Here is a 25,681-nt window from a genome sequence, read left to right as displayed (position 1 = left end):
TTATACTTTATATAAAAACAGTTTATTGACTTATCAACAACTGTCTACTGTACAATCCTTATGGGTGAAGATGAATGTATGCGACAGTTTATGCAGCAGTTGTTGCTGTAAGAGTTTTCCAGGCAGAATATTGCGAGTACTGAAGAAAGCAAATGGCATACCTAGGATGTCAAATGTGGACGTGGCTTTGCTTGCCATCTATATGTGTAACCAAGCAAGTCTTGCATATCAGTCACAGGCCGTCAAAACAAGGAAGGCAATAATTAACTTGCACAGACTGATGACTTTGCAAAGCGGAGCAATGAATTTTCATACAATGGTTGAGTCAACATCTGAGCTCAAGTCACGGCTGCCTTTCAGGAAATCCATCAGTCTCCCAGTCGTTAGTTATCCATTTTGGTATTACTGAAAGCAGCCAGTGTTCAGGGACAGATCTTCATTTCAGAGTTGAGTTTCTGCTGACCAAAGCCAGTGGGCCAATGAAAACTGAAAACAATGAATTTCTTCGTCCTCCAGACGGGGGGCAAGGGGGAAAACGGGCAGTTCCGGAGTCTTCTGTGGCTAAACTCCTTGGAACAAGCATCTGTTTTGTACCAAGTAGCAAACAAAAAAAAAAAAGCTGTTGTCGGGAAAGAAAAAAAAAACCCCTCCAAATTAGATTTCCGAAAAAGGTTGCTCTTGACAAAGAACATGGGAAAAAAAATGGAAAGGAGGGAAGGGGGGGGAAGGAAACAGAATATCCTCTTACAAAGTCCTAATCTAATTTCCATCCCCAAAGGGGACAGAAAATCACAGAGAGAACAAGAAAGAACCATCACAAGCGAAATTGGACACCAAAATATAAATCTATAAAAGGCCATTTATTACTCCATTATGTACACTTTTCACAGGACCTCCGAGGAAAAGCTCCAAAGTGAAGCACCGCTTCTAGTTGTGTCATGGAACTTTATCTCCACAGTCGAAAGGATAAAAAAAAAAAAAAAAAAAAAAAACCAAACAGAAAAAAAAAACCAAAAAAAAAACAAACAAAAAAAAACAGCAAGACGTCTTTTTGTTTAATTTCCTTTTCTCTGAGTGCCTTCGCAAAACCGTTCTTGCTGTACAGAGTGTTGTAATAATCAGACATAAAATCCAGGTCCAGAACAGCGCCACCATCCATTCCAGTCTGGCACTGCCAAACTTCCTGTCCTGCAAAGCAGAATCCATGTCGTCTGTTTGAGGGAAGATAGACGAAGGAGGAAGAGCATGCTGTTCCCAAGCATGGGCATGCTCCGATCCGAAGCCGTCCTAAGCAGTTCTAATAAATCACTTCATACACGGTGGCCTTCTTGTCACCAGAGCCCGTCACGATATACTTGTCATCCGTCGAGATGTCACAGCTCAGGACAGAAGAGGATTCCTTGGACTGTTAAAGAGAGAAGAAGAAGATAAAAATGTGTTATTCCTGAAAGCGACTAATACACTTTGGTCCATTTAAATTTAAGTGGGGAGGATTAGCTGACTACAGGGGTAGATTAGATTGCGGTGACATCAAGTTTTTGGCCCTCAAAAAGACTCCTCTGTCAGGTCAATAACTCAGTTTCAGTTTTCACTGATAGGGTAGGCCTGCGAGACAGCGGTCGGCGTGTCCTTCCGCTCGTTCTTTTGGCCACGGCTGCATTCAAAGGGTATTGATCCGCATACCTGGAATATGCTGGCGCCATAAGGAGTCCTCCAAGCGTTCAACAGATTGTCCTTCCCAGTGCTTACAAACCATTTACCTGCAAAAAAAAAAAGAAGAAAAAGGCAGTGCCATGATCAGGCCTCCTTTAACTAATGAGAGACAGGGAAAATACCTTCATAGCAAGACTCATTACATCTTTAGCCTTGAGGACAAAACAACTGAAAAAAGGCTTTTAGCTCTTACTACCAACAGTATCTGTGCACCATAAAATGCTTCTCGTTTTGTATTTTATTAGGATTTCATGTGATAGAGTCACAAAGTAGTGCATAATTGCATAGTAGAAAGAAAATGATACACGAGTTTAAGCTTTTTTTCCTCTGGAATAAAAGTCTGTAAGATGCAGAACGCATTTCATATTCAGTCGTCCTAAAACATTTTATTGAGCCTTCTTTTGCTTCAATTATAACTGTCTAACAGTTTAGCACATCTAGTCCTTGACATTCCTGCCAAATTAGAGGCAAAAACAAAAACTAAGAAAGATTGATTTTAAAAACAAAATGACCTAAGCAGTCTGATGTCTGTAGAAAAGGGATCTTTGTACTCATTGTACACTCCCCGTCCCCAAAAGTGATCCGTAATTATCCCACAGGTTTTCAAATTCTTTAATTATTAGGGTTAACTATTTTCTATTTTCTTACTTCATGTAAAAGACTTGACTGAATTTTCTAGGCGGGTTAGATTCCAGGGCTACCCTTTATTTATCTCCATCCAACTTTTTATATCTGCAACTTCCCCTTCACACCTGTAGAAAATCATCCCTTCACTCTGATGCTGCCAGAAGTGGGGATGTTGTGTTTGGAGTGACTTCTAATTGAAGTGGATTTTGCATAGGATTATCAGAGTAAAATGGGCTAAATAAAAAAATACAAGCCACACATTTCAGATTTTAATTCGTAAAAATATAAAGAAATTGAAAAACTTTCTTGACTTAAGACCAATTTACAAATTTGTGTCGATCTAGCTAAAAACAGTCAAAGTTAAAGTTCGTAGTAACATGAACAATTTCAAGGGTGTTAATAGTTTTGCAAGGTGCCATGTTATTCTCTGTTCCTTATATGAAGGTTAGTTCATACCACAGTAGGCGAACTTCAGGGAGAGGACGCAGCTCTCGTGCAGGTGCAGCTGATACTTGTCAGGCTTCGAATGATGCAGCACCTCCACATTGCTGCTCTCCATTCCAACAGCAAGCCACTCTCCCGTCGGACAGTAGCCCAAGGAGAAGATCTGGGGACGGGACAGAAGAAACGGTTCACTGGCTAAAACCACATACTGGTGGGTTACACGTTTGGTTCTGTATTAAACGCCTGTACCTGTGAAGTGAAGTCGTGCTGCTGTAGCTGTCGACCCTCCCTTAGATCCCAAGAGCGAACAGTGTTATCAAGGCCGCCTGTCCACAGTTTAGTACCATCATGGGAAATGTCAATACAGCTAGCACCATCTGTATGACCCTGGAACTGCCTGCAATCAGAGTAAGAAGGAACACAAACATGTATTGACATCCTCTTTAAAAGCTCCTCACACAAGAGCAGTTCTGTTATGGAGCCAGAGCCCGCACACTGGGAATATGTTTTTTTTTTTTTTTTTTTTTTCTTCCCTAACCTAACAAGAGTCTGGTTGTGCAGGTCCCAAACGGCGATGTTTCCATCACTGCAGCAGGAGAAGCAGACTTTGGCATCGGGGCTGATAGCCAAGGCGTAGCACGCCGGGGCGGACGAGGTGAGCTCAGCCTTGATGCGGGGCGTCTGGGAGGCCAGGTCCCAGATGGTCAGAGTGCTGGCCTCGCCTCCAACAATCAATGTGCGACCATCAGGCAGGAGCTTACAGGATCGGATGTAGTTATCCCTGTTCTGTCGCGCGGAGGACAAAAAGCCAATCAATACAAGATCTGGCCAGTGAGAGGAGTGCAGAGAATTAGAAACGAATCAGGAGGAAAATCCTCAGACCAAATTAACCAACAGGTGTTCTTCAGACTGACCTGAACCAAGCGGAAAGACATACAGATGGTCACGATTGTGCATATATTTTAAATTTCCCAATTTTAAAATTCAATATTTTTTCCATACAATGATCTTCAGATTATCCGGTGTTTTTCTTCCTAGCATACATTTGTGCTCTGTATTAACAACAAACATCTGGATGGTCAATCTTTTCTGTAGCCATTAGTGTTCAAAGAAGAACAAGGAATGACACATCTGTAAAACGAAACTAAAAATGTTCTTTGAACATCTTTACAATTTGTGGTCCTAATTTCAGAGAAAAGTTTTGCCAAAGGTTCCCAATTGGCAGATAGTGGTTCGAATCTGGACCCAAATTAAAACTGCATTAGGTAACTCTTATAAAGAAAAAATATTTTGTACACATTTGTTAAAAACGTCAGTATGTCCAGACAGTATAATTTGAGGCAAATAACTTGTTAAAACACAAACAAACAAAAAAAAAAAAAAAATCAAGCTCCTCTGACTTCTCCCTGTGGACCTACTGCTATCTGCAGAAAGAGCAACGCAGATTGGTCAGAAGCAACCAATCAGATGATTGACAACAGGGTCTTACTGCTGTCAATCATCTTCATTGAGCATTTTTGGAATTGTTTTTCCCTTGTTTGAACTTACATCTTTAGCATGGGAGGTACTGGTAATGGGAACAACCTGCATCAATTGATTTGTTTATCTAGCAATGAGGATGTAAAAAATAGTTTTGAAACATTTTTTTCACACTTGTATAGACCTGGAAAAGTAACAACAATGCTCATACTCTTGAGCCTGGTATTGTTTTGATCAGACACTGAATAAATGCTTGCCTTTCTGAGTCAGTACATTTACTGTCAAACTCTTAAGTGGGATGTAATCCTCACAAAAGGATTATCCAATTTTAGACAGAGTGACACAGTTTATAAACTCCACAACAAAGGCTAATTGTGAAACGTCAGAAATGAGTGAATCCGGAGAAGGTTCTTACCAGACAGTCCAGTTGGGAGACGGGGCTTTTGCTGCCTGGCTGACTGATGTCCCAGATTTTGACACAGCCCTTACCGCCGGTGTAGACGTGACGGGTGGGGTTGCTAATGGTGACGGCGCACACCACTTCGCCGTGGCTTAGCGTGTTGATCTGACGAGCATGACGCGGGATACCGGGACCGATGAGGGCATCGGGTGGGAAGGGTACAGGTTGCATCTGACCGTCTGCGCTGACGTGGAAAGAGTACGCACTACAGAACGATACGCAGAAGTGAAGTTATAGTCGTTGGGTTTGGAAATGTGTGAAAGTGCTTCACATTTGGTGAGACACTCACGGTTTGCCCCCGGAAATGGACGTGAGGCTAGCTGGAAGGCCAGGGGCTCTCATATGTGTGTGAGGGTCAAACCCCTGAAGAATGAGAAGACATAAATGTTTGAAATTCAGCTCTGTGATCAAAGAAAAAACTCTCAAAGTGTCCAGAAAGATCTGCATCAATCTGAATTTTTACTAAAATGTCCAAATTTCTCATTAGAAACTAAAACATAGGACATAAGAACATCACAGAAAATACAAAATCTTCTTCATCATTTATATTAGAAGTGGAGGCAACATCACACTGAGACTAAAGTTGCTGTAAAACCAAAATTAACTATATTAATAACAGTAATGGACATAACGGTTGTAAAGTTGACATCTGTCTTTCCTCGCATATTAGCATAGTTAGCACTGCTCAAATAACACACCCAGGTCTGGTCCTGAAACCTGTAAAAGTCTCACAATATTTCTAAATCCAAGATCTTCTATAAGAGGCAGAGTCTGAAAGAATTAAACAGAGAAACATTTGAGCCCTCTGTTGAGCCTTCCTGTTATCTGCCGAAAGGTTTGCTCTCTCTCGACATGTAAACTACGGACATACCTCAAAGCAAACAAAAAAATACAGTTTTAAATAGCTTCTTATTTCCTCCTGACTATTTCAGTTATTTAACTGACTGAAAATTACTAAATCTGGGTGTTTTTTATTCAGTAACTTCATCCGCAATATAGAGAGTTGTTGCTGTGATCCCAAACTGGTAGCACTTCCTGGTGATTTTTTTTTTCTTTTTTTGCAAGGTTATTCACATTATGTCTTTATGGCAACCACTACTGTTGTTGTGAACGATCTCCGGCACTGAAGTTCCCCATGCTCACAAGGAGACATCTCATACGGCACTTGTTTAAGGAAGGAAATATGGAAACGTCATGCGTTTCTGAAAATTTTGTACAATCAAAACCATCAAAGCGTTTGCTTAGCTACATGACTGCCCTGGCCGTTTCATCCATTTTTTTTATATTTGATTTTGAGGTTTTAATCTCCATAGTAGAACATTTGGATAAAATGCAACATAAAGGCTCATTGCCTTAAAAAACAGATACATTTTCGACTTGCCTTTGTCAAATTTTGTAAAAAAAAAAAACAAAAAAAAAAAACAGATATTGGTCACAAATGAGATGAAAAGTCAGATTTGCACTGAATGTGACATCGTGAGTGGCATATTGAAAGGGGCAGAATTGTTACCATGGGAGAGCGACCATACGCTGCGACTGCTGCAGCACTCATCTGAGGGGAGATGTGCAGGCCAGCGTATACGCCCGGACTCGTCAGACTTCCATTCATTTCATGGTGGCCCATCATGGGAAAGGGAGGATAGGAGCCCGCAATGGACAGAGGGGTCCGCAAAGCCGGTGCTGCTACAGGAAAGAAAGAAATTAAGAAAAACCAAAACAAGAGATGGATATCAGTATGTGAGATGACAGCAGACTGGAAAAGAATGATAATAAAACAAATAAATTCAGCCTCTAACGAGGACAGAGAATGGTACCAACCGAGAGCCTCCATGCCTGGTGGTTTGCCCAGGATGGGTCTGAGCCCAGGAGTGGAGCTCGTGCCAGGGGTGGGGGCATCGTTACGCGGGGTGGGGGTGTTGGATTTGAGACCAGGCGTGGAGGATTTGTCATTCTGTCAGGGGAACAAGAGAGCAAGCGCGTTCACAATCCCAAAAACCAGGCACTGTGCAGACTGACAATATGAGAGCAAACTGAACCTAATCCAATCTAATTCTGACAACCCACAGCCATAAACTGCTATTTATTCTAAAACCTATTACAGTCACAATGGAGATGGGGCCGTTTCTATCCCCTTTAGCTTTAATCTTTCAGCGAGGCAGAGGCAAAAATCCCAGAATAGTTAAATACATTGAGCTATTAACAGAGGAGACCTGACTGATCCTGATGCGGGACAATATTATCCCTGACATTTTAGTCATGCACTTAAAGCACAGACAGCCATTCCTAATCCACAGCAGAAAACGCTCCAGATCTATTCGCACATACCCCTTTGCTCTCCCTGCAATTCCTTTTTAAAACCCCCTTCTGTCCTAGTTTGTCCTCATCTCTCTTGATGTCTTACGTGACTGAGCTCCTTGGCTTTGGAGGACGGAGTGCTCCCGGAGGAGGCCACCGACGCTGGGCTGTTGGGCGTGTCTTTCTTGGGTGGGCGCGGTTTATCGATGCCGTTTTCAGGCGGGGAATGGGCCGGGCTTGCCCTTGGAGTAGCGGGATCCTGATAAAACACAGATTTTCATGGTTATGTAACAGCTTTGGTAAAAAAATGTAGGTGTTATCATTTAAAACTACAAACCGCTCACCTCATTAGACACATCTACCACCAAATCGTCACTCTTCTCTCCATCACTGTCCTGCAGACATAATTAGAAAAATCAGCCACCTTAGCAGACATACTCTGGATCAACGTGTGTTTCTTTCTGAGAGTTGGATAAGCCTGGAGCCAGAGCTAGTTATAGTTGTCACTGTGAAGATGCCATGCAGGTAGAAGATTGGTTCATATCCACAAGGCATTGCAAAAGTTTTCATAAGGTTGAGAAACTTTTGACTGATTCTTTTTGGCCTTTGTCTTTCTCTGCAATTCAACTAGATTCTCATCTCTCTTTAGTGTTCTGCATGGAATTTCTCCCAGTGAAGTGGATTCCTCAAGTAGAATTTCAACCAGGCCAATCAGCAAACAGAAAGAGAAGTTGTGAACCTCAACAGTCAGTCAGTGTAGCAGCATCATGCTGTGGGGATTATGGATTGGTAAAATGGGCAAAGGTTTCACAGTTAAGTACAACTTTTAGTTGCTCCATCATAAAAATGGGGTTTAATATGAAGTTACAAGCTAATTCAGCCTTGTATTTAATTTTTTTTAAATATCTGTATATTTTTAGCTTTAATAGCTAAAACTAAATGTGAAGCATTTCTGTTCTTGTCCTTTAATCAACATACATATCTGCTCATGTTGTCCTTCTCCTCCACTTTGCGTTTCTTTGAATCCAAGCTGTAGTCTGAGGAGCTGCGATGTTTCTCGCTGGCTGTTCGCAAGCTTTCTGATGGCGATATTGAGTTATTCTAGAGAATGAAAAAAAATATATATTTTTTTTACTGCCACTTTATTTGCCTTTTATCAAATCCAACAGCAAAACAATGTATGCATTTCAAATTAAACGACAAACACACTGAGCTAATGCAAACGCTAAAAACGCCTCATTCACACAATGATATGGACACAGGAGTCGTCTAAAACATGCAGCTGTGGGCCAGCACCAAACAGTACCCTGACACCAACCGAGCCCAAGCTCTCACACACACACACACATGCGCGCACACACACACACACATGCGCGCACACACACAACAGAATGAGCCGTTATCTAAATTAAACGGAGTACGGCTTGTTTTCTGAGCTCGCCCACCCCCTCTCTTTATAACTGGACAACAAACAGCCTCACAGGGGCTTGAGCAATGTGTTGTGACTGAACAGAGAGCCTTTTCTCCTCAGAGTCATTTGGACTAAGCATGAGAGAGAGAGAGAGAGACAGAGAGAAACTATATGCAGTGGGCCCTGGGCATTGGGCACTGTGTCAGCTCCTGCTTTGAGCTCTGATAAAGAAAAAGAATCTATATCCTGCCAGTGGGCACGGCAGCGTGGGACTGACTGATGCTTCTCCGTGGAACCTGCCTACACAAGCTGGGATGGCTCACTCCAAGCGCCAACAGAAGGGGAGGCACTCGGCAGGACTCCAGCAGCTTTCACGGGGAGCTTGCCATTTGCCTGCAAACTGCCAAGTTGTCCCGAATCTCTACGTCCCTCCATCAGAGAGCCAAAGCAACAGCACAGACAAAAAACAGAGGAGGGGAACAATGGCTGATGGACTGGAAGTCTGGGCAAAGGGCCACTGTCTGCATAATGGCTGACCTTTAAAGAGATGCTTAGCGTGACTCATTAACCAAAGTCACCACTCTACTATCAGATGACCTGGGACGAGAACACAGAAAACAAAACAGGGCCTGCTAATCGCCCCAGGAGCTCCATTTCTTCAGAGATGACTGAGCCCATTCAGCCGGTGTGGCCCACGGAAACAGAACCGCACAGGCCCGTCACAAGTCATCCGACATCGCAGCGCCTTGAATAAAACACTTCAGCAGGTTCCAGCCTAACGGAGAGCATGAATATTCATCACACGGTCAAAAAGAAGAAAGAGGGAGCTGGTAAACAAGAGAGACAGTAGAGAGGGATCAAACAAATCCTTTAAGAGAAGGAGGGCAAAGTCCTTCTTCAATTGTGATGAAATTACAAGCCTTCTAATCTCTCCAGCATGATAATGCACAGGTTTTATACTCCAAATGCCATTACTCCAAATACTAAAAGCAGATTATAACAGCATATCAAATCAGCAATAAGATACAGCAAAGCCCAACAATCGCTGCGGTCCTGGACACTCACCGTGCTTTCTGCTCCACGGATGTCACGGAGGCAGCGGAGATGATGAGGGAACCCAAGTGAGCAAAGAGAAAAAGCACGTCAGTAAGTCAAAAGTAGCAAAAGCTTCTGGCTGAGCATGTGTGAATCAGCTGTGGGGCTCAAGGCTCCGTTCATCGACGTATGCTGGAGCTGCTGAGTAGCTGATGCAGTCGTCATGGGCTGGGAATGCAACCGCTCATTACACAGACAGAATGTGAACCGGCAGGTTGGGTTTCATACCTAAGAGCTCCATGATGCCGCTCTAACAAGAAGCATTTCATACTCTATGTGATATTTTGCCCACATTTAACATGTTTGAAAACAAGGTTAAGCTACCATATATTTCACTTAACTAGACACAGTTGAAGTGTCATTGGTTAGCAACCTGTGAGTGTAAGATGGCACAACCAAGCTAAGCTAAGCCATTAGCTTAGCCATCAGGTATAAACCTGTTACACTCTTTAGAAAACAGAATATCAAAAACATATGATTCAGAGTTGCTATATACTTTTAATTTCATAATTCCACACGTTTTCAGATTCTTAACATTAAAAAAAGTCTCTTTAATCGCCATTTTGGGATTTGCATTTTAAACCCCAGACAGAGCTACAGGTGACAAAAACTGTGAAAATGCCCAAACGTGTTCATCAATAACTCAAAAACCAAAACAACAATTTTTGAGTTAAAAAGTTTAGATTTTAGTTTTCAGCTAATCGATTCAGCAAGCTCAAGCATTTTTCTGATCTCAGCTTTAATTTTTCTGTAGTTACCGAGGCTTGGAAAACACTAAGAAATTTAAATTCCATAACTTTTGAGTTTTGAAGGCTTACGTAGGAACCCTTGCAGTCTGGTTAAAAGACATTCAAAAGTATTTTTCAAAATTTAATAATAAATGTTAAAGAAGTATTTTTTTTTAATAATGAGAATGAAACTGGATATTCGGGCTTATCATGCAATGAGGATTTCATAATGTTCCGAATTTCAGCTAAATAAACTTTCAAAACGTGGTAAAATAACACACCTCTGTGCTCGAGATCATGATGGTTCTTCTCATCCTTCACCGGGAGATGAGTTTGGCTGCCCAGAGCCCCGAGGGCAAGCAGGCCCGATCCAGAGCCGGTCACAGGGGGGATTCCAGGAGGCTGCAGCCCCGAGGGGTGGGGCGGCAGCTGGACTGGAGGGCCGTGAGCGGCGTGGGAGAGGTGCTGTGCCTGGAGCTGCTGCTGCTGCAAGACAACAGGGATGCAGACAGACAAACACCAAGTGGGTTGGAGGGAAGGAGAAGCCCCACAACAATAGCAAAGGCACATGTCTATTGTCACCTCCTTTTCCATTTCAAGTTAGTGGCAGGGGCCCTACGATTGAGGAAGCGGAAGTTATTGCAAAAATAGAAATGCACTGATGGGTTTTGTGACCGCTTTCATGTCTCTGGTTTTGGAACAAAAAAAAAACCCCAACAAACAAACAAAAAAAGAACATGCTAAACATTTCTGTCTGGCTTTCACCCGGCTGTGGTCATCCATTATTTTTTTAGGACTCCAGGAGCTGAGGCAACTTTTTAAATTAAGACAAAATGATCACAGACTTGACATTTTAAACTCTTTGTCTTTTTGTAGCAATTAGCGCAATTAAAATGGCTACTATTTCTAAAAACAGATTGCTTACTCCCTAGGAAACTGAGACTAAGATTTCATCATTTTCATGATGAAAGAGATTGGAAGCTCAAAAGGGTAAAACGGACTTTGCTGTATAAACTGTTCAGCCTTCTTGTTATCTGCTGAAAGCCCTGCTCTCTCTCAAGACCTGAATGAACAACACATCAAGACATGTGAAAAATAGTTTTTCTGCTTTATTTATTTTTTTAAGCACTTCTAATTTTCACTTTGTTCCATTAGCTTCTTGATTTCTCAGTGCATCTCTATTTTAAATAATTTTTCTGAACACATCCCATATGCAACAGCGTTAGTAACACACAATTAAGAAATATCATACCTTCATAGCATAAAAAATGGAAAACACCAAAAACAAGTTTGATGAGAGCCTGGATTAGCACAACAACAACAAAAAAGAAAAACTCATTCATACTCTTGCTTAAACTGCTGCATTTCACTCTGCAGCATCACAAAAGTCCTGTAGCACCAGTGAGTTTAACAATCATCTTTAAAGAACAGTGAGCTGCCAGGCTCGGAGCCAAACAACTACCTCCTTAAAAACACAATAAATTTAAAAAAAATAAACACAACAGAGTGTGTTTACTGCTTTCGTGTGCACAGTCCTGTATCGGCAGCTCATAAATCATTTGCACACCCAAACTTTTAAGACACAGGGGGAACTCTGAGTGCCAGAAGCTGGCCCTCCTTTTCTCTCATTCCTTCAGAAGGCAGCTTCAGGAGCCAGGAGCAGGGGTCCCACTCCTGGCACTCACTCAAGTCTCCAATATTCACCATCAATATTTGAAAGGCACGGGGAAATGAATGGAAGTTAAAAGGCACTCAGCCTGGGAAGGAAGCAGTTTAAAGCAAGGTTAAATAATACTTAGCTGAGACACCAATAAAACATCAGCAGTTTATTACCCATCTACAAGCTAGCTGAATAATTCAGCTGTTGTTACAACATGCAATCTTTCTCTTTTACAAGATGGACTTCAATCGGTGACCTTTTACAGCCATTTTAGGAATATCGGGAAGTTGGTAATTACTACAGGCCAGAAGCAGGTAGATTAACTCAGCAGGGGCTTAGTTTAAGGGTGACAGGAACCCAAAGGTCTAAATTTGTTCCAAAATAGTATTCCTTTTCTCTCCCGGAGTGATACGAGCTATGCTGGAAAATTGAGAGAGAGAGAGAGAGAGAGAGAGAGAGAGAGAGAGAGAGAGAGAGAGAGAGAGAGAGAGAGAGAGAGAGAGAGAAAGAGAGCGGAAGAGTATCTTCTAATATTGTGTCCATGAGGGAAATTAAGGAGCCAGTTCATTGGCATGGGGGAAGACATCCTTGCTCATTGTGTTTAATGAGGCACTGATGGGTAATAAGCATGGCTGATCAGCAAGAGCCCTCATTAAAGGGCTATAAATGAAGACAATAATAAATAAAGAAAGAAGTCTGGCCCATTTCTTTAATTTAATAATCCAAGATAAAGACTTATACACTATGCCCCTTTTTTAACCCCCACACCGAGTGTTACTGCAGGAAACAAAGCCCACCTGAGGATAAACTCATAAGGTCTAACAGGACAGTTACATTCAAAGCAGACATGAGCCTGTTACTAGAAACAGAGTTCCTAGTTTAGTTTTTTTTTTTTTTTTTAAGTTAAAGCATCAAAATGAGTCAAATATATCCTAATGCTCTCCAGGAACACTGTGCTGCCCTGTCCTCGCCTGTTGCTTCGCACTGCTAGCTAGATAGCATAGAGATAACAGACTAGCTCCCTTGGTTACAGTAAGGACAAACTGGACTGGAAATATTTCAGGTCATAAAATAACAGTGTTGGATAATTCATACAATTACACTTGGCAAACTACAGAGGGAATGTCATTAAAGTCTGGCTGTTTAAGCAGATAGTCTGACTAATTAACCAGCTAGTATTAGCCTATTTAACTCCCAGTGTTCTCCATCAAGAACAGAATGCCAAACAAGCATACTATTCAATTAGTTCAGCAGGTCAGTACACTTTTGCTTAAGTTTAGCACATTAAATGGGTGTTGACGTTTTTGTAATTAATAAACAGCAGCAGGAGGAATAATCATAGTTTTTCTCATTTAAATCAAAGTAATTAGGCCATCTTAGCATACCAGATGGATAGACATAAAAAAAAGAGTCAGGACAATGTGGGTTAGTCAAAATCATCAAAGCTGTTTTCACCAGTAGTATTGCAATTACCCTTTTTACTTAAGATTGTGAAGCACACCATGCCCAATCAAAAGGCGCATTAATTGGATATAAGAACGGCCATGCAACATACAAAATCCCTTCAAGCCACAAAAGCCAAATCGTGAAAAAGACAGATATTTGTGAACACCACTGACCATAAGAGCAGGGTAGGCAGTTTGCTGCTGCTGAAAAGGAGGACAGAGGTGGTCAAAGCTACAGAAGTACTGGCCATAATGACCACACAGACAGGTTGTCCTGACGAAAAGTGCGAAAGAACCCAGGTTGGCATGTCGGAGACTTTTATGTTCGAACCAAACAGGACGCTCCAGCAGCCGGCTTCACCTCAAGCAGCTGCCCTAGTTGCATTCTATTAATGGCCTGCAGCTCCATCAATAAGACATGCAGCTGGTTCCTGTACACTTGCCTGTCTGCTTGGCATGCTCTTTCACCCCCACCTTGCTTTACAATATACATGAGGATTTTGGCATGCCTACAGAGCTTCTCTGTAATAAATAACTCATGGGAAGGTGTTCTTAAACATACACATCCCCCTGACATTAGCGACTGCTGCGAGGTTTGGACTGAGGCCTCTTCGTTTTATTCGACAGCCCTGACGCCACACACAACTGGGTACTAACTCCTCCTACAGGCACATCATGTATTCCATCTAGTCTATTTTTAAAAATAGACAGATAGACAGAGAAACAATCACCCCAGCTCCAACTTCTAAACGATCACAGTGTTAGTGCTGCTTTCTTCCAAAACTGAAAAATACATATAAGACATCAAATCAAATGTTACTGTTGTTAGACACAACTGGTGCCGGTTGCAGTGTAATAAAACATCTTGCGTCAGTCCCAAAATACTAAAATAAAACCATCTCTATTCAAGAAAGTAATCAACCAGAAACAAAAAGGTCAAAAGGAGCGTAATAATTGAATTCCAATATGTGCATCCAGGCATCAGGTCAGCCTCTATGGACCTGCATGCTGAAGGTTCAACTGTTCAAATAAGATCACAGATATCCCAAGCTTTGTTTCCCCAGTGAAACCAGTTGCCTCTGCCTGAGCAGTGCAGCATGGGTAAAGCTGATCAATGAGCAGCAGATGGTGTTTTGAAGCAGTGATGAACACCAAACATTAATTGTTCGGCGATGAGCTCTGCAAAGCGCCGAGCGGCGGGGATGTTCTGCTGCCTGAGCCGTCTCGGGGAGGCTGTTCTGCTCAGCCTCAGCCCTTTTAACTCCCACAGCTATCCGGGTCAAAAGTGAGGGATGAGGCTCCTTGTTAAAACCTTAGCCAATTAAAGCAACGCGGGCTGCGGAGGGCATCTTAAGAGCTCTCAGGCTCACATTTGTAAATGCACAAGGCAGGAAACCACACTACCGAGAGCAAAGCTGCAGAAACAAACCGTCCCATAAGAGTTACGCTAAATATATGGAGCATATCAGTCACATTGTTTTGCTAAGTGAGATGCAGCAGGATTCATAGTTTAACATTTTTTTTTTTAGATTTTATATAACAGACCAAAACATAGCAACACACAATTGTGAAAAATGATAGAAATAGAGTTATGGTTCTGAATTTTTGCCAATTCTTCTTTGCGAATAAGCTTCAGCTCAATCAGCCTGAAAGGAAAACCTTTCTGAGCATCAATTAAAAAAAAAAAAAGCCTTGCCACAGATTTTAATTTAGGCCTGGTTCATTCTTACTCATGACTATGCTTTAAATTAAAACATTCAAATCCAGTATGAAGTCTTTCGCAGCCTCTAACAGCTGCTCTGCTCCTGCTTATAAAAAAAAAACATTCTCACAGCATTATAGTGCTTCCACTGTGTTTTACAGAATGACTATTTTCAGGGTTTTGTGCATCTCAGTCCTAAAAGTTACATTTTTTTTTGTCTCATTTGACCAGCGCCTTCCACATGTTCTTCCCCTGCATGACATTTGACAATCTGCCAGGAGGAAACATTTTGGCTGTGGTTTTCCCCCTGTAATTTGCTTTCTTTTTGCCTCCATTTCATGTAGAAAGCACAACTAAAAGCTGGCCTAGCTGTCAACCGAGTTGCAGATCTCTGCAGGTCCTCAATCACTGCTTCTTACTCAGGTGGTCAGTTTAGGTAAATGGGTTTCTTTTGGTTGGTTTGAAGTTGTGCCATGCTTTTTCCATTTTTGACTACACTTAAGAGGAGCCTAAATACTCAATTGTGCATCACATTATGTTGGTCTGTCACATCTAATCCAAAAAATACAGAGACATCAATACGTTTTCAAGGCAGTCATGTCTATAAGTGTAGAAAACATGTTCCAATTGTGTCTTTTAGGTGCACTGAATGTCTGCCCCTACTCAAGCTAAAATGAAGGAAAAAAAGGGAGTATACACACGGTGAGAGGCAGATTGGGAAGTCCACGTACCCCGATGATGGCATTCAGCTCGGTCATAGTCACCTGCTTAGCCCTCTCCACTGCCTGAGCAACCTGCTGTTGGTGCTGTGGGGAAACATTTAGGCATGATTATTGAGACATCCCAATATTAGTTTCTTTTTCACAACACTACAAGGACTTCCAGAGTGAGGGTGAGTGTCAACAACACGGCACAATTACTCAAAACTACTTAATTGTCTCTCTCTACAACACAGGTAACAATATGTCACTTTTAAAAAAATAAAAAAAAAAGCTGTGGCACTGTTTGAAGGCCGCATTCAAAACCTACCTCTTGTGACAGGAAAGGCATAATTTGAGCTAAAATTGCGTTCAGTCGTTTGGCAATCTCCGTCTGGAAAAAAAAAAAAAAATAAAAAAATAGAAAGAGAAGCAAAATAAGTTGGAGGTGTATGAAGCACACAGTGACTGCACATAACCCCGCCTTTAATGTTTACACCGATTAAGCCAATTACTCCGGCAATCAGAACTGCTTGACTCAACATCCTCTAAACAGCGTGATATTGACATTTGAAATATTTAAAACATTAGGAGAGCCCAGGGGGATGGAGCACAGCTGTGCTGAGAGAGCACTCCACGTTAAACGGATATGAGCAGGCAGAGTGCGTCTGCGTCGAGAGGATCTCCCCTCCATGCCCTCGCCTTCCTCCTCCCCTCGCTATACCTCCCCCCACAACTGCAACTTCTCCGTCCTGCACTTAACCTCAGAGTTAAACCGCACAACCACACCCTTTTATGAAGCCAAGGCCTTCAACCTGCTCTGTTTACTTACATGTGACAGTGTGGAGGATCAACATTATGAATCACAGTGCACAATGATAACAAACCATAACAACTTTGTGGGTTACTGTCCTCCAATCTGTGATCGATAAGCATTAAAAAGACAGCAAGCAGTCTGCGTCAGAAGCAGCCTTTCTAAGAATCAAGCCGGAGCAATTTCTTGCTGCCATCAACCCAGCACCCTCTCCACGCCCCATCACCCCCCCTCTCTCCCCGCAACCCTCCTCGCCTCCCATCCACAAAACCCTGCCTCCATTCTTCTGCTTGTCGACCAACTGCCATGGCAACAGCTACAGCCCTATCTGGCTGGGGATCATTATGCAAATGGCACCTCTGCTTGACCGTAACAGGCTTTAAAATCATATTACGTGCTTGGAGGCAGGTCATTAAATTGAATTTTCAGCCTGTCGATCACATGAACGGACCAAATGAATGGTGGATAAAAAGAGCGGTGGGAGAGGGGAGTAGGATCCACCCCCACTCTCCTGTAAAAACACAGCGCAGCCAGCTTGTTCTTCCCCTCGTGCTTGCGCTCTCTCTCTTTCTCTCTCTCTCTCTTTCTCTCTCTCTCTCCTTCTAGGCTTGGGAGATGAGACTTTCAGGTCTGAGCTCTGCACTGGGAGCAAAGAGAATAACAGGGCCAAAACTACATCATCTTTGGAATTTATGAGACGCAGTTCAACCCAGGGCCACTGCAGAACACAAACACATCACAGGGATTTTCTCCGATTTCTCATTTGGAGCAGCAACGGCAGCAGCACACACGCACAATGTAGTTCGCAGACCGCCGGCTTATTTATTACACATGGCAGAAATGCCAGGCAGTTTCTGGCAGGCTGACATATTACCTCAGAGCAGAGCCAAAGAGTGCGATGGGAAAGTAATGACCGACGGAAGAAGACCTGCTGACCTACGTTGCAACATGGATAGCTACTTAAGCTAGGCGAGCCAGAAAACAAGCTGGAGATGTAATGCAAGATGAAATAAAGTGATGGCTGGCATCGGAAACAGCTGCATGTGCCACTCAAAAAAATGTTAATATTAGAAAAGACTGAAAACCTTACAAACCTTCATTCCAATTTTTCCTTCCACTTAACTTTCTCTTAATTTGCTGAGATAAAGTACTCTGAACAGCCGGTTTTATTTGCAATGACCTCTTGTGGCCTATTCTCCTTGAGGAAGGCGTCTGTGATCTGTGTCTGATGGATAACCAATAAAGATCTCTCTTAGGCTGTTAGACGACATTTCTGTATTACAACTTACTTTTTATAGGTCTTACATTATAAAACGAAAAAGCATTTACATAATCTGTAAAAATATTTATTCCTCTAATGAATTTATCCCATTTTTTCCTCCTTTTTAAACTAAATTGTTAAAATAAACAAGCTTTTAGATGATGTTACAGTACTGAGATACACCTGCTTGTGCTGCAGAAAGTACAACGGTCCAAAAGGCGATTCTGATCATAACTTACTTATTGCCTTGAGACAAGAAGGGGAACGACCTGTGGTCTCATACGATAAAGATTTTATGGCTGATACATCAATGCGGTTTTGTAAGAGTTCTAGAAAGAGTTGACAGAGGCCATTAGAAACGGCTGGAAAGCTACCGGGCCCGTATAATCCATGTTTGCCGAGATAAGCCTTGTAAATAGCGCTCGAACATTTGACGGGATTTGTAAAAAGTCCTCGAGCACTCGGGGCCCATTCCTCTGTAGCTTAGTGTCATGGTGACAGCTGGCTGGGAGAGGTCAGGAGGTGCCGGATCCGCTCTGCCCTAAACAACTGCCAGCCTCCGCGCTCCCACAACACAACATGCAAATACATGGCAGACGCATCAGCTCAGCTCGCCGCCGCTGTCAAAATAGATACAGTGCAGCGCTGCAAGGACTCCTTCTTTTTTTTTTGGTCTGCTGGCAGATAAAAATGGGGCTGTTGTCACTTTAAGTAGATGACAGCTTGGCCCTTGAGAGGCCAGCTTTGCACGGCTGCTACACAATTACAGGTACTCGGACCTGTGTAGCACCACTTTAAGAGCACTCTCAGGCTGGCGTGTCAATTGTGTGCAGAGAAGTATTTGCCTGTTGTTATCAGCAGTGGGAAAATGGACCTGAAAAACACTGATGGGCATTAAATTTAAAGGAAAAGCAGGTGATTCATCTGAAAACACTGCTTGACTGGTTATATTTAAAGAGGCAGTAATTTGTACTAGCTGAAAGCGTGGCCTTAGGGCATGACTTTGCTACTAAGAAGAATCTAGGACCAGTAAGGTCACCTCGTCTAAACTGAATAATTAGTTTCCCACTTAACTGAAATGCAAAGAACCAGTCTTTGTTCATTTGAGGCAAACTTTTTAAATGGTAATAGAAGTGATGAGTATTGAGCCCAATGGCCTGTGTAAAGGGACACATCATCAGATCAGCAAACATCAAACATTAAAGGAGTAGTCCAGAAATTTTGAAGAAAGGTACAATTAAAAGCTTATAAGCGACTGTATCTTATCTGTTTAAATTCAAATGAGCTGAACCTGGAAGGTCCAAGACCAAAGCAGACTTTAAATCTCTCTGGCCTCAGTTATTTATGCAAATGCTATTTTAAACCACCGCCAAGCTTGTTTCAGACACGTTTTACACAGAATTTTATGTTCATTTACACAGTACTGGAAATAAAGGTTGTAGGCAGTGCCCCAGCAATGATATTCCTGGGTGAAACCACTTTAAGAACAAAACGTGTAAAGTGAAATTATAAAGTACCAACAAAGCTGTGAACAAACTAAAACCTAGAGCGTGATGTGCGTTTCCAGCATATAAACAAAACAATAATAATTATTATCCATCAAGAGGACTACGATTCACCATCTAGCCAAAATGGATGCATTTCTTACTGCACAATAAATATATTTTGTGGCTCAACCTGAACCCCAAGAACAGCTCTAAAGGGTTGCATTTGTATCCTGGTCCCTAAATATTAGACATAGTGAGACGCATAAAATCTCTTAATCTATCACTTCACTGATCTAACAAGAAATACTTTGCACGTTCTGCTCCCTGTTCGTGTTTGCCAATATAAGGTAATAGTTTGCACACTACCTCCTACTGTCATTTGTTGAACTAGTCACTAGCTCAAATAAGCATCCAAAGTAAACAAGATGACAGTTTAAAGGGTCACAAACCAGCTTTCCAATAAACCGGAGCAACAGACTTTTCTTTGACAACTTCAGGATCAAATCATCTGAAACCCACTTAACCTGTTCTATGCGAAGACAGCAAAAGTTTCTCAATTCTTGCAAGTTCTAAACAAAATCTTTCCATTTACATAAGTAAACCTGACAGCCAAAAGCTTATACCACAAGACTATTAGACTGACATTCAGTCCCTTGTGACAGATTTGAGATGTAAAGCACTGATGGCTTTCAGGACCTGCAGTGTCTGAAACCACTTTTCAATTTTCTATGAACAAAACAGCGCTTTGGTGCTGGTTTCATACGTGTATTTTTTTTTGTCTTTAAGCAAACTCATGGAGGCACGAGTGTGTGTTACAACTACAGGTAACAACCAAATCTGACTGAAGTCAGAGTTTGAGTCCCAAACCCCCACGCAGCTCCAGGAAACAAGCACCATATGACGGCAATTACAAGGCTGACGTCATGCAGAAAAAATGAGCCATTTGCATCAACTTTCTACCAGGTCTGACAGAGAAGGATCAGATAACACTGCCACATCAGTCCATCCAAGCTGTGTCGGCGTGTGCATTCTGAAACCTGAAATATGTCCCTGCGCGGTAATGAAAAAGGCACAGTAAGAGGAATGAGCTTCCACACTATGGAATAAATCTCTGGGCAGGGAAATAATATGGCTGTGTGCATCCAATAATCCACCCCAACCCTGCCTGTTAACCACTCCTGATCTTCTCCTCCTCTTCCTCCTCCTCCTCTTCTTCTTCTTCCTCCCCCATCCGGGTTTGTAAGGCTGGGGAAGCTGCAAGGACGAGGGCCCGCACTGTTTGCTCACAAACACGCCGTTCAGGAGGTTAGGGGCCCCGCTGATGAATTATTCAAGCGCTTCCATCAGCTCTGTTGAGGCTCCTGATAAAAGTCAGACGCTAAAATGGATCAGTCGATTAACCTGTTTACACAAAGCCAGGCTCTTGCCCCTCCCCCTCCCAGCTCTATTCTCCTCCTCGTCATTTCCAGCTCCCATCCCCCCACCCCCACCCCACCATCTTCCCTCTGGTTGGCGATAAGTGCCTGACAGAACCTATCAAAGGGGCTCGGGACCTGACAGACATGTGGCAACGCGACACACAGCCCCAGACACTGATGGATCATCCCACCACGCCAATCCGTTTTGCCGCCAATGCTGTCATTGACCAAGGGGAAGAGACAGACTTAATGGTTTAAATGCTGCATGTAGCAGAATCTAAAGATTACTCATTCATTCAATTTTTATATTACTTCAGGCATTATTGTGATTGATCTGTGAAGCAATACGAGATAGGCCTCTTGGACAAAGATAAGGACGCAATAAATGGCTAAATGACTTTTGCTCCGCTCTTGTAATTACTGTTCAGCAGTTCTGTCTTTGTAATCGTCACGTCAAAGGCAGAGCTTGTCAAAGTCTACCTTTAATCTTATCAAAAAGCTAACTTGAATTTCATGACACCACTTGTAGATTTCCAATAAAATGACTGAGACTGATTGTATAAATGGTGGCACATGGTTTCATTCATTCAGCACATACGCCTGCGCACTCCTGTCTGGTTTACAGTGTATGGCTTGACTAATCTGACTGCTCTGATCCAATCAGCAGAGAGGATATAATAAAGATAATATGCAGTGCACAAAGAAATCAACTTCTGACCAGAACTGGACAATTTTCAGCTTGATCAGCCCTGACTATTGACCTGCCGAACAAAACTCAAAAATCCAATTGCTTTTTGATCAGTCAATGCAACATTCTTCAGCGCAAAACATTCATTCTTTGGAGTGGATGCTATTACTAAGGGAAGGAGACTCTAAATTTAGCCATCATCATATACAATGTGGTGTTTACGTGCTAAGTTAATAAATAGCCATTTAAAGGGAAAGGTCTGCTTTCTAGCCACACATACCATGCTAAATGCTAGCATAATATTAATTTTGAAGTCCTTTTATGATTGTTTTATAATATTTAGCAATAGCCTGTTTTACACTAACTGCTTTCTCTGACACACACAGTGTGACGTCGCTTCTACACATGATATAATTATTAGCACTCACAGGGTAAAGGATAGAAAAAGAATATTTGAATTCTGTTCTGATATAATAATTCTTAAAAAACAAGTTAAAATTGGCTAAAGTTTGTTTGGCAGGTCAAATAAGCTTAAAAAAAATGTAATCATTTTCTCTATTAAAAGTTATGGCAAAAAAGAATAAAATGTTACATACCTGTTTGTGCATCTCTATGTTCAACCCATAAGACATCTCGTAGTACTGAAAAAAAAGAAAGAAAGTAGACATTACACAAAATGTGTGATATTGTCATGGTTTTGAACGCAACTAATAGGCTCTGCACAGCCACTAATCAATGCGATTGATCCCTACACTAATCACATTATCACATGCTTTTGAACAGTGGGGATGGAGAGAAAAAAACCTTGAAAGGTGATGAACTAAGATCAGACCAGAAGAGAAGTTCTTTGAGCAGCTGACAGTGTGCAGCCGATAAATTGATTTTTTTTCCCCCCCTCTGCTGTTTGTAGTGTAGGCGCAGGGAGAAAAGGGTTAGATGCATTGATCACTATCTTAAGCCCTCAGATCTCCACGATGTCTGTTTACTTAGCGTAACGCGATTGCTCAACACTCTTGATATTTCCAGCCAGGTCAGTCCGTCTGGCTGCCTGAAATGTAATCCGTGGAGTCCAGAATTGGCAACCGGGGCAGAAATGGCTTTCCAGTCAGCGTCTATTTGATGAGGCCAATGCATTATTCAGTCCATTAGCTTCTTCGAAAATTACTCTCAAACAAGAGAGCCATTCTGTCTGAGATCAGAGTCTTACAGCCGTAGCGTAACCTGACACCCATCGCTGGCTGTGGGATACTTCCCAACATGTTTACCTAACCTCCTGGATGTCAGACTGACATGTTGTTTTCACAGGAAAAACAACAAAAAAAGTAGTTTAATTTAGGCCAGAATGTATTGGTTTAAATCGCCCCTGCTGTGAGTGCGCGAGTGTTTACCCGAGACAAGCTAGTACACATCCACAGGAAAACCTGCTCATTGCGTCATGTCTGGGCTCATTTCTTGCGTCAGCGGCACACCTATGTTTTTCTTAGAGGCTGCTTAAATAAAAGCTAATAATTAAAGATTATAAAGAAGGTTAGTGCAAAGATACAACCGCAGCCCTGTTCCACAACCTCCATCTTGTTTACAGTGGCATCCGTCAACAGCTCGCACCTAATTTATGGCCCTGCATATGTCTGAGCGGTGGTGTCTCCAAGGAGAATAATCAGATCAGCACACACAGAGGGCAAAGCGGCAGTCAACCCCTTGGAAATCAGAGAGGCGGGCTTTAATGAAGCCCACTGCCCATCAGGAAGAGCTCTTCCGTAGCAACAAGCTGCACCAAACCACTCCTCCTTCCCACCACCACCACCACCCTGAGGGCTTTCACAGGCCCGTACCTGACACCCAGCCCGCCCTAACCACCACATGCAGGTGATCACAATAGCCTGCGTCGCTCCACCCTGACCAGATCTCCAACAAGCCTTGCAATTTGGTACCATAATTGCTCCCCATTGTAACGCAAGCTTACCATGACATAGTGGCGCTGCATCTCCGTTTTCTCATTGGCCAGTTTGTCATACTCCACCTTGAGACTGAAAACAGAAGACAAGGTGTCAATTTCAACCACTTCAGCACTCATTCACGCGTATCTACTCGTCAGATGAGGAACAGAGTGAAGAGGGGGGAGTGAGGGGACAAAAAAAAAACCTGGCCCTTTTTCATCGCAACCCGTTTATTACTCTTAGCCTTCACAGACCAATAAAGTAAACTGACGTTCCTGTCATTTCTGTGATAATCATTACCTGTGATACTGGGCTTGGAGGAATTGAAACTCGTCTTTAATTCTGTCGCAAGACTCGGCAACTGTAAATTTGAAGCCAGGCTGGCCGGGCTGATGTGGAGCCTGAAAGCAGAAGGAGAGAGAGAGGAAAAATCTCAGCAATCCGACTCACCGATTTGTGGAAGTTTTATTCCACAAATTCACTACTTCCAGGATATGAGCGTCTCCTCTGCAGTAAGACATTATAACACAAGAGGAGGTGGGCCCATACTTCACACCTCCAGCTGCTAATAACACCACATGAGTAGGCTTTCACACTGAATATGAATATGAAGCCACCACCTGTCCTTGCATACAGCACAAGTCATGTGAGTAAAAGCATGTTAACATGCAAAACATCTGCACACTCATCAGGAGCATGGGGATGACCTGCATTAAGAGTGGAAAATGGGCTTTGCAAGGGAGTTTTGCCTCCTTTTTTTTTCTCCTTTGCACAAATGCTCAATGTACATAAGAGGCACGTCTTACCGGATGTCGGCCTTGTGGATACATCTTGAAATGTATCCTTTGTTTATGTCTCCAGTGTGCAGGTCCTTTGGCAAAATGGTCGAAATTTGGCTCACAAATACCAGTCTCAGCAGACAGGGGTGGGGTGAGGGGTGAGGGGAGGTCGCGGAGATTCTATATTCGAGTGGGAAAAAGACGCAAATTAACCTACACATGTATAATAAACAACTTAATGCAGTTCCAAACAAGTCCACAGTAACCGCAGCAATTTTAAGTCGTGTAAAAAAGCAACACAATGCGCGCGCCTCTGTCTTCTTGATGACCTTATTCGGTTACGATTTTTTTGTACACATACACACATATATATATATATATATACATATATATATATATATATAAAAATTATTACATATTTAAAATTTAAAGTGATTCAATCCAATTCATCTCAATGTGGGACTTTTAAACACTGATCATATCGCCTTTATTATTATTATTATTATTATTATTATTATTACTGATGTTCGTCAAATGACCAGAAAGCCCCGCACTCACAGGACACCACCGACCGACGGCAGCTGGCTTTTCCGCCGACTTTGACTGCCGCGAAGCCGCGAAGAGCCGCGCTGCGGAGCGGAGCGCACGCCCCAAGAAGACACATTAAAATACGCTGAAACAGAAATCAACAGCTGTGAAAAATACGTACCCAAACGTGCGTCCTAGTCGTCGGTCCGACTGTTGTTTCCCCCAAAGAGAGAGAGGGAGAGTGAGGGGAAAAACAAAAACACACAGTACGGTATAATTCAGGCGTTTAATCCCTCGTAATGTGGACGCAGATCTCGACAAGCATCCTCCACTCTCTCCAGAACGCACCCAGCCAGACTAGACCAGACTGGAGGGAGCAGTTGGGAGAAAATTTCGTGCGGTCGGGCTCGATTAAACTACTTTATTCTTCGGCGTTGAACCTCCGAGGAATGCGCTCCTTACACGGCTGGTTAATCCTTTCCAAAAAAGAAGAAGAAAAAAAACATATATACATATAGGCTTCCAAAAAAAAAAAGTCTCTCCTACGAGTCGAAGAGGTTCTTTAAACGCGTAACACGGTACTCTCCACAATCTCACATTTCCCCCCCAGTTGTCCAGCTTACCCCCGGTTGCCACACACAGGCAGCAGGGCTGAACTGCCGTGGAAGCGTCTATCTGTCCAATCGCATTACTCGGAAGGAATATGGCCACATCTGCCTATCGGAGAGCGGCGGGCCCCACGTGGGGTGCACTGATACATGACATCATCCCGCGGATCCACAAGGCATCAGCCGAGCCGTCCCACAGTGTGTTCGACAACAGCAGCACGCACTGATGTGCCGACGATCATCTCCAAATTTGACGGAGGCTGCAAAAATACCACATCCGCGCTTCATTAGGGGATGCTTGCTTGTTTTTCAGCGGATAAAATTATTTTAATTATTTCTTAAGGGGGGGGGGGGGGGGGGGGGGGGGAGAGGCAACCAAGATAACCTGGAGCGGGGGGGGGGGG

The 25,681-nt window shown here is 42.7% G+C and overlaps 1 protein-coding gene across 9 annotated transcripts; it reads right to left on the bottom strand.

The window, feature by feature from the left end:
• LOC106937533 (protein groucho-2) lies at positions 1-25,495 on the bottom strand. Of its 9 annotated transcripts, none has more exons than XM_015019081.1 (22): positions 24,851-25,495; positions 24,169-24,321; positions 23,663-23,763; positions 23,389-23,452; positions 22,022-22,066; positions 16,089-16,151; positions 15,761-15,865; positions 13,532-13,561; positions 10,534-10,738; positions 9,495-9,502; positions 7,997-8,119; positions 7,363-7,413; positions 7,125-7,277; positions 6,542-6,674; positions 6,234-6,403; positions 5,013-5,086; positions 4,679-4,928; positions 3,323-3,570; positions 3,034-3,181; positions 2,797-2,947; positions 1,684-1,760; positions 1-1,405 (listed from the first exon to the last, which is right to left on the bottom strand). In XM_015019081.1, the coding sequence occupies exons 2-22, from the start codon at positions 24,190-24,192 to the stop codon at positions 1,298-1,300; spliced, it is 2,331 nt and encodes a 776-aa protein (XP_014874567.1). In that variant the 5' UTR covers positions 24,193-24,321; positions 24,851-25,495; the 3' UTR covers positions 1-1,297. The 9 variants fall into 9 exon arrangements, with proteins under 9 accessions (XP_014874567.1, XP_014874565.1, XP_014874566.1 ...); XM_015019079.1 differs by having other exon boundaries at positions 6,234-6,406; positions 24,851-25,493; XM_015019080.1 differs by having other exon boundaries at positions 6,234-6,406; positions 13,532-13,558; positions 24,851-25,493.
• Positions 25,496-25,681: the final 186 nt, after the last annotated feature.

The sequence above is a fragment of the Poecilia latipinna genome, unplaced genomic scaffold (genome assembly GCF_001443285.1).
Source record: "Poecilia latipinna isolate Pla-1442-1.1 unplaced genomic scaffold, P_latipinna-1.0 Scaffold2371, whole genome shotgun sequence".
NCBI lineage: Eukaryota > Metazoa > Chordata > Actinopteri > Cyprinodontiformes > Poeciliidae > Poecilia > Poecilia latipinna.
The sequence above is the reverse complement of the archived record's forward strand: the minus strand, read 5'-3'. Positions and strand labels throughout refer to the sequence as shown.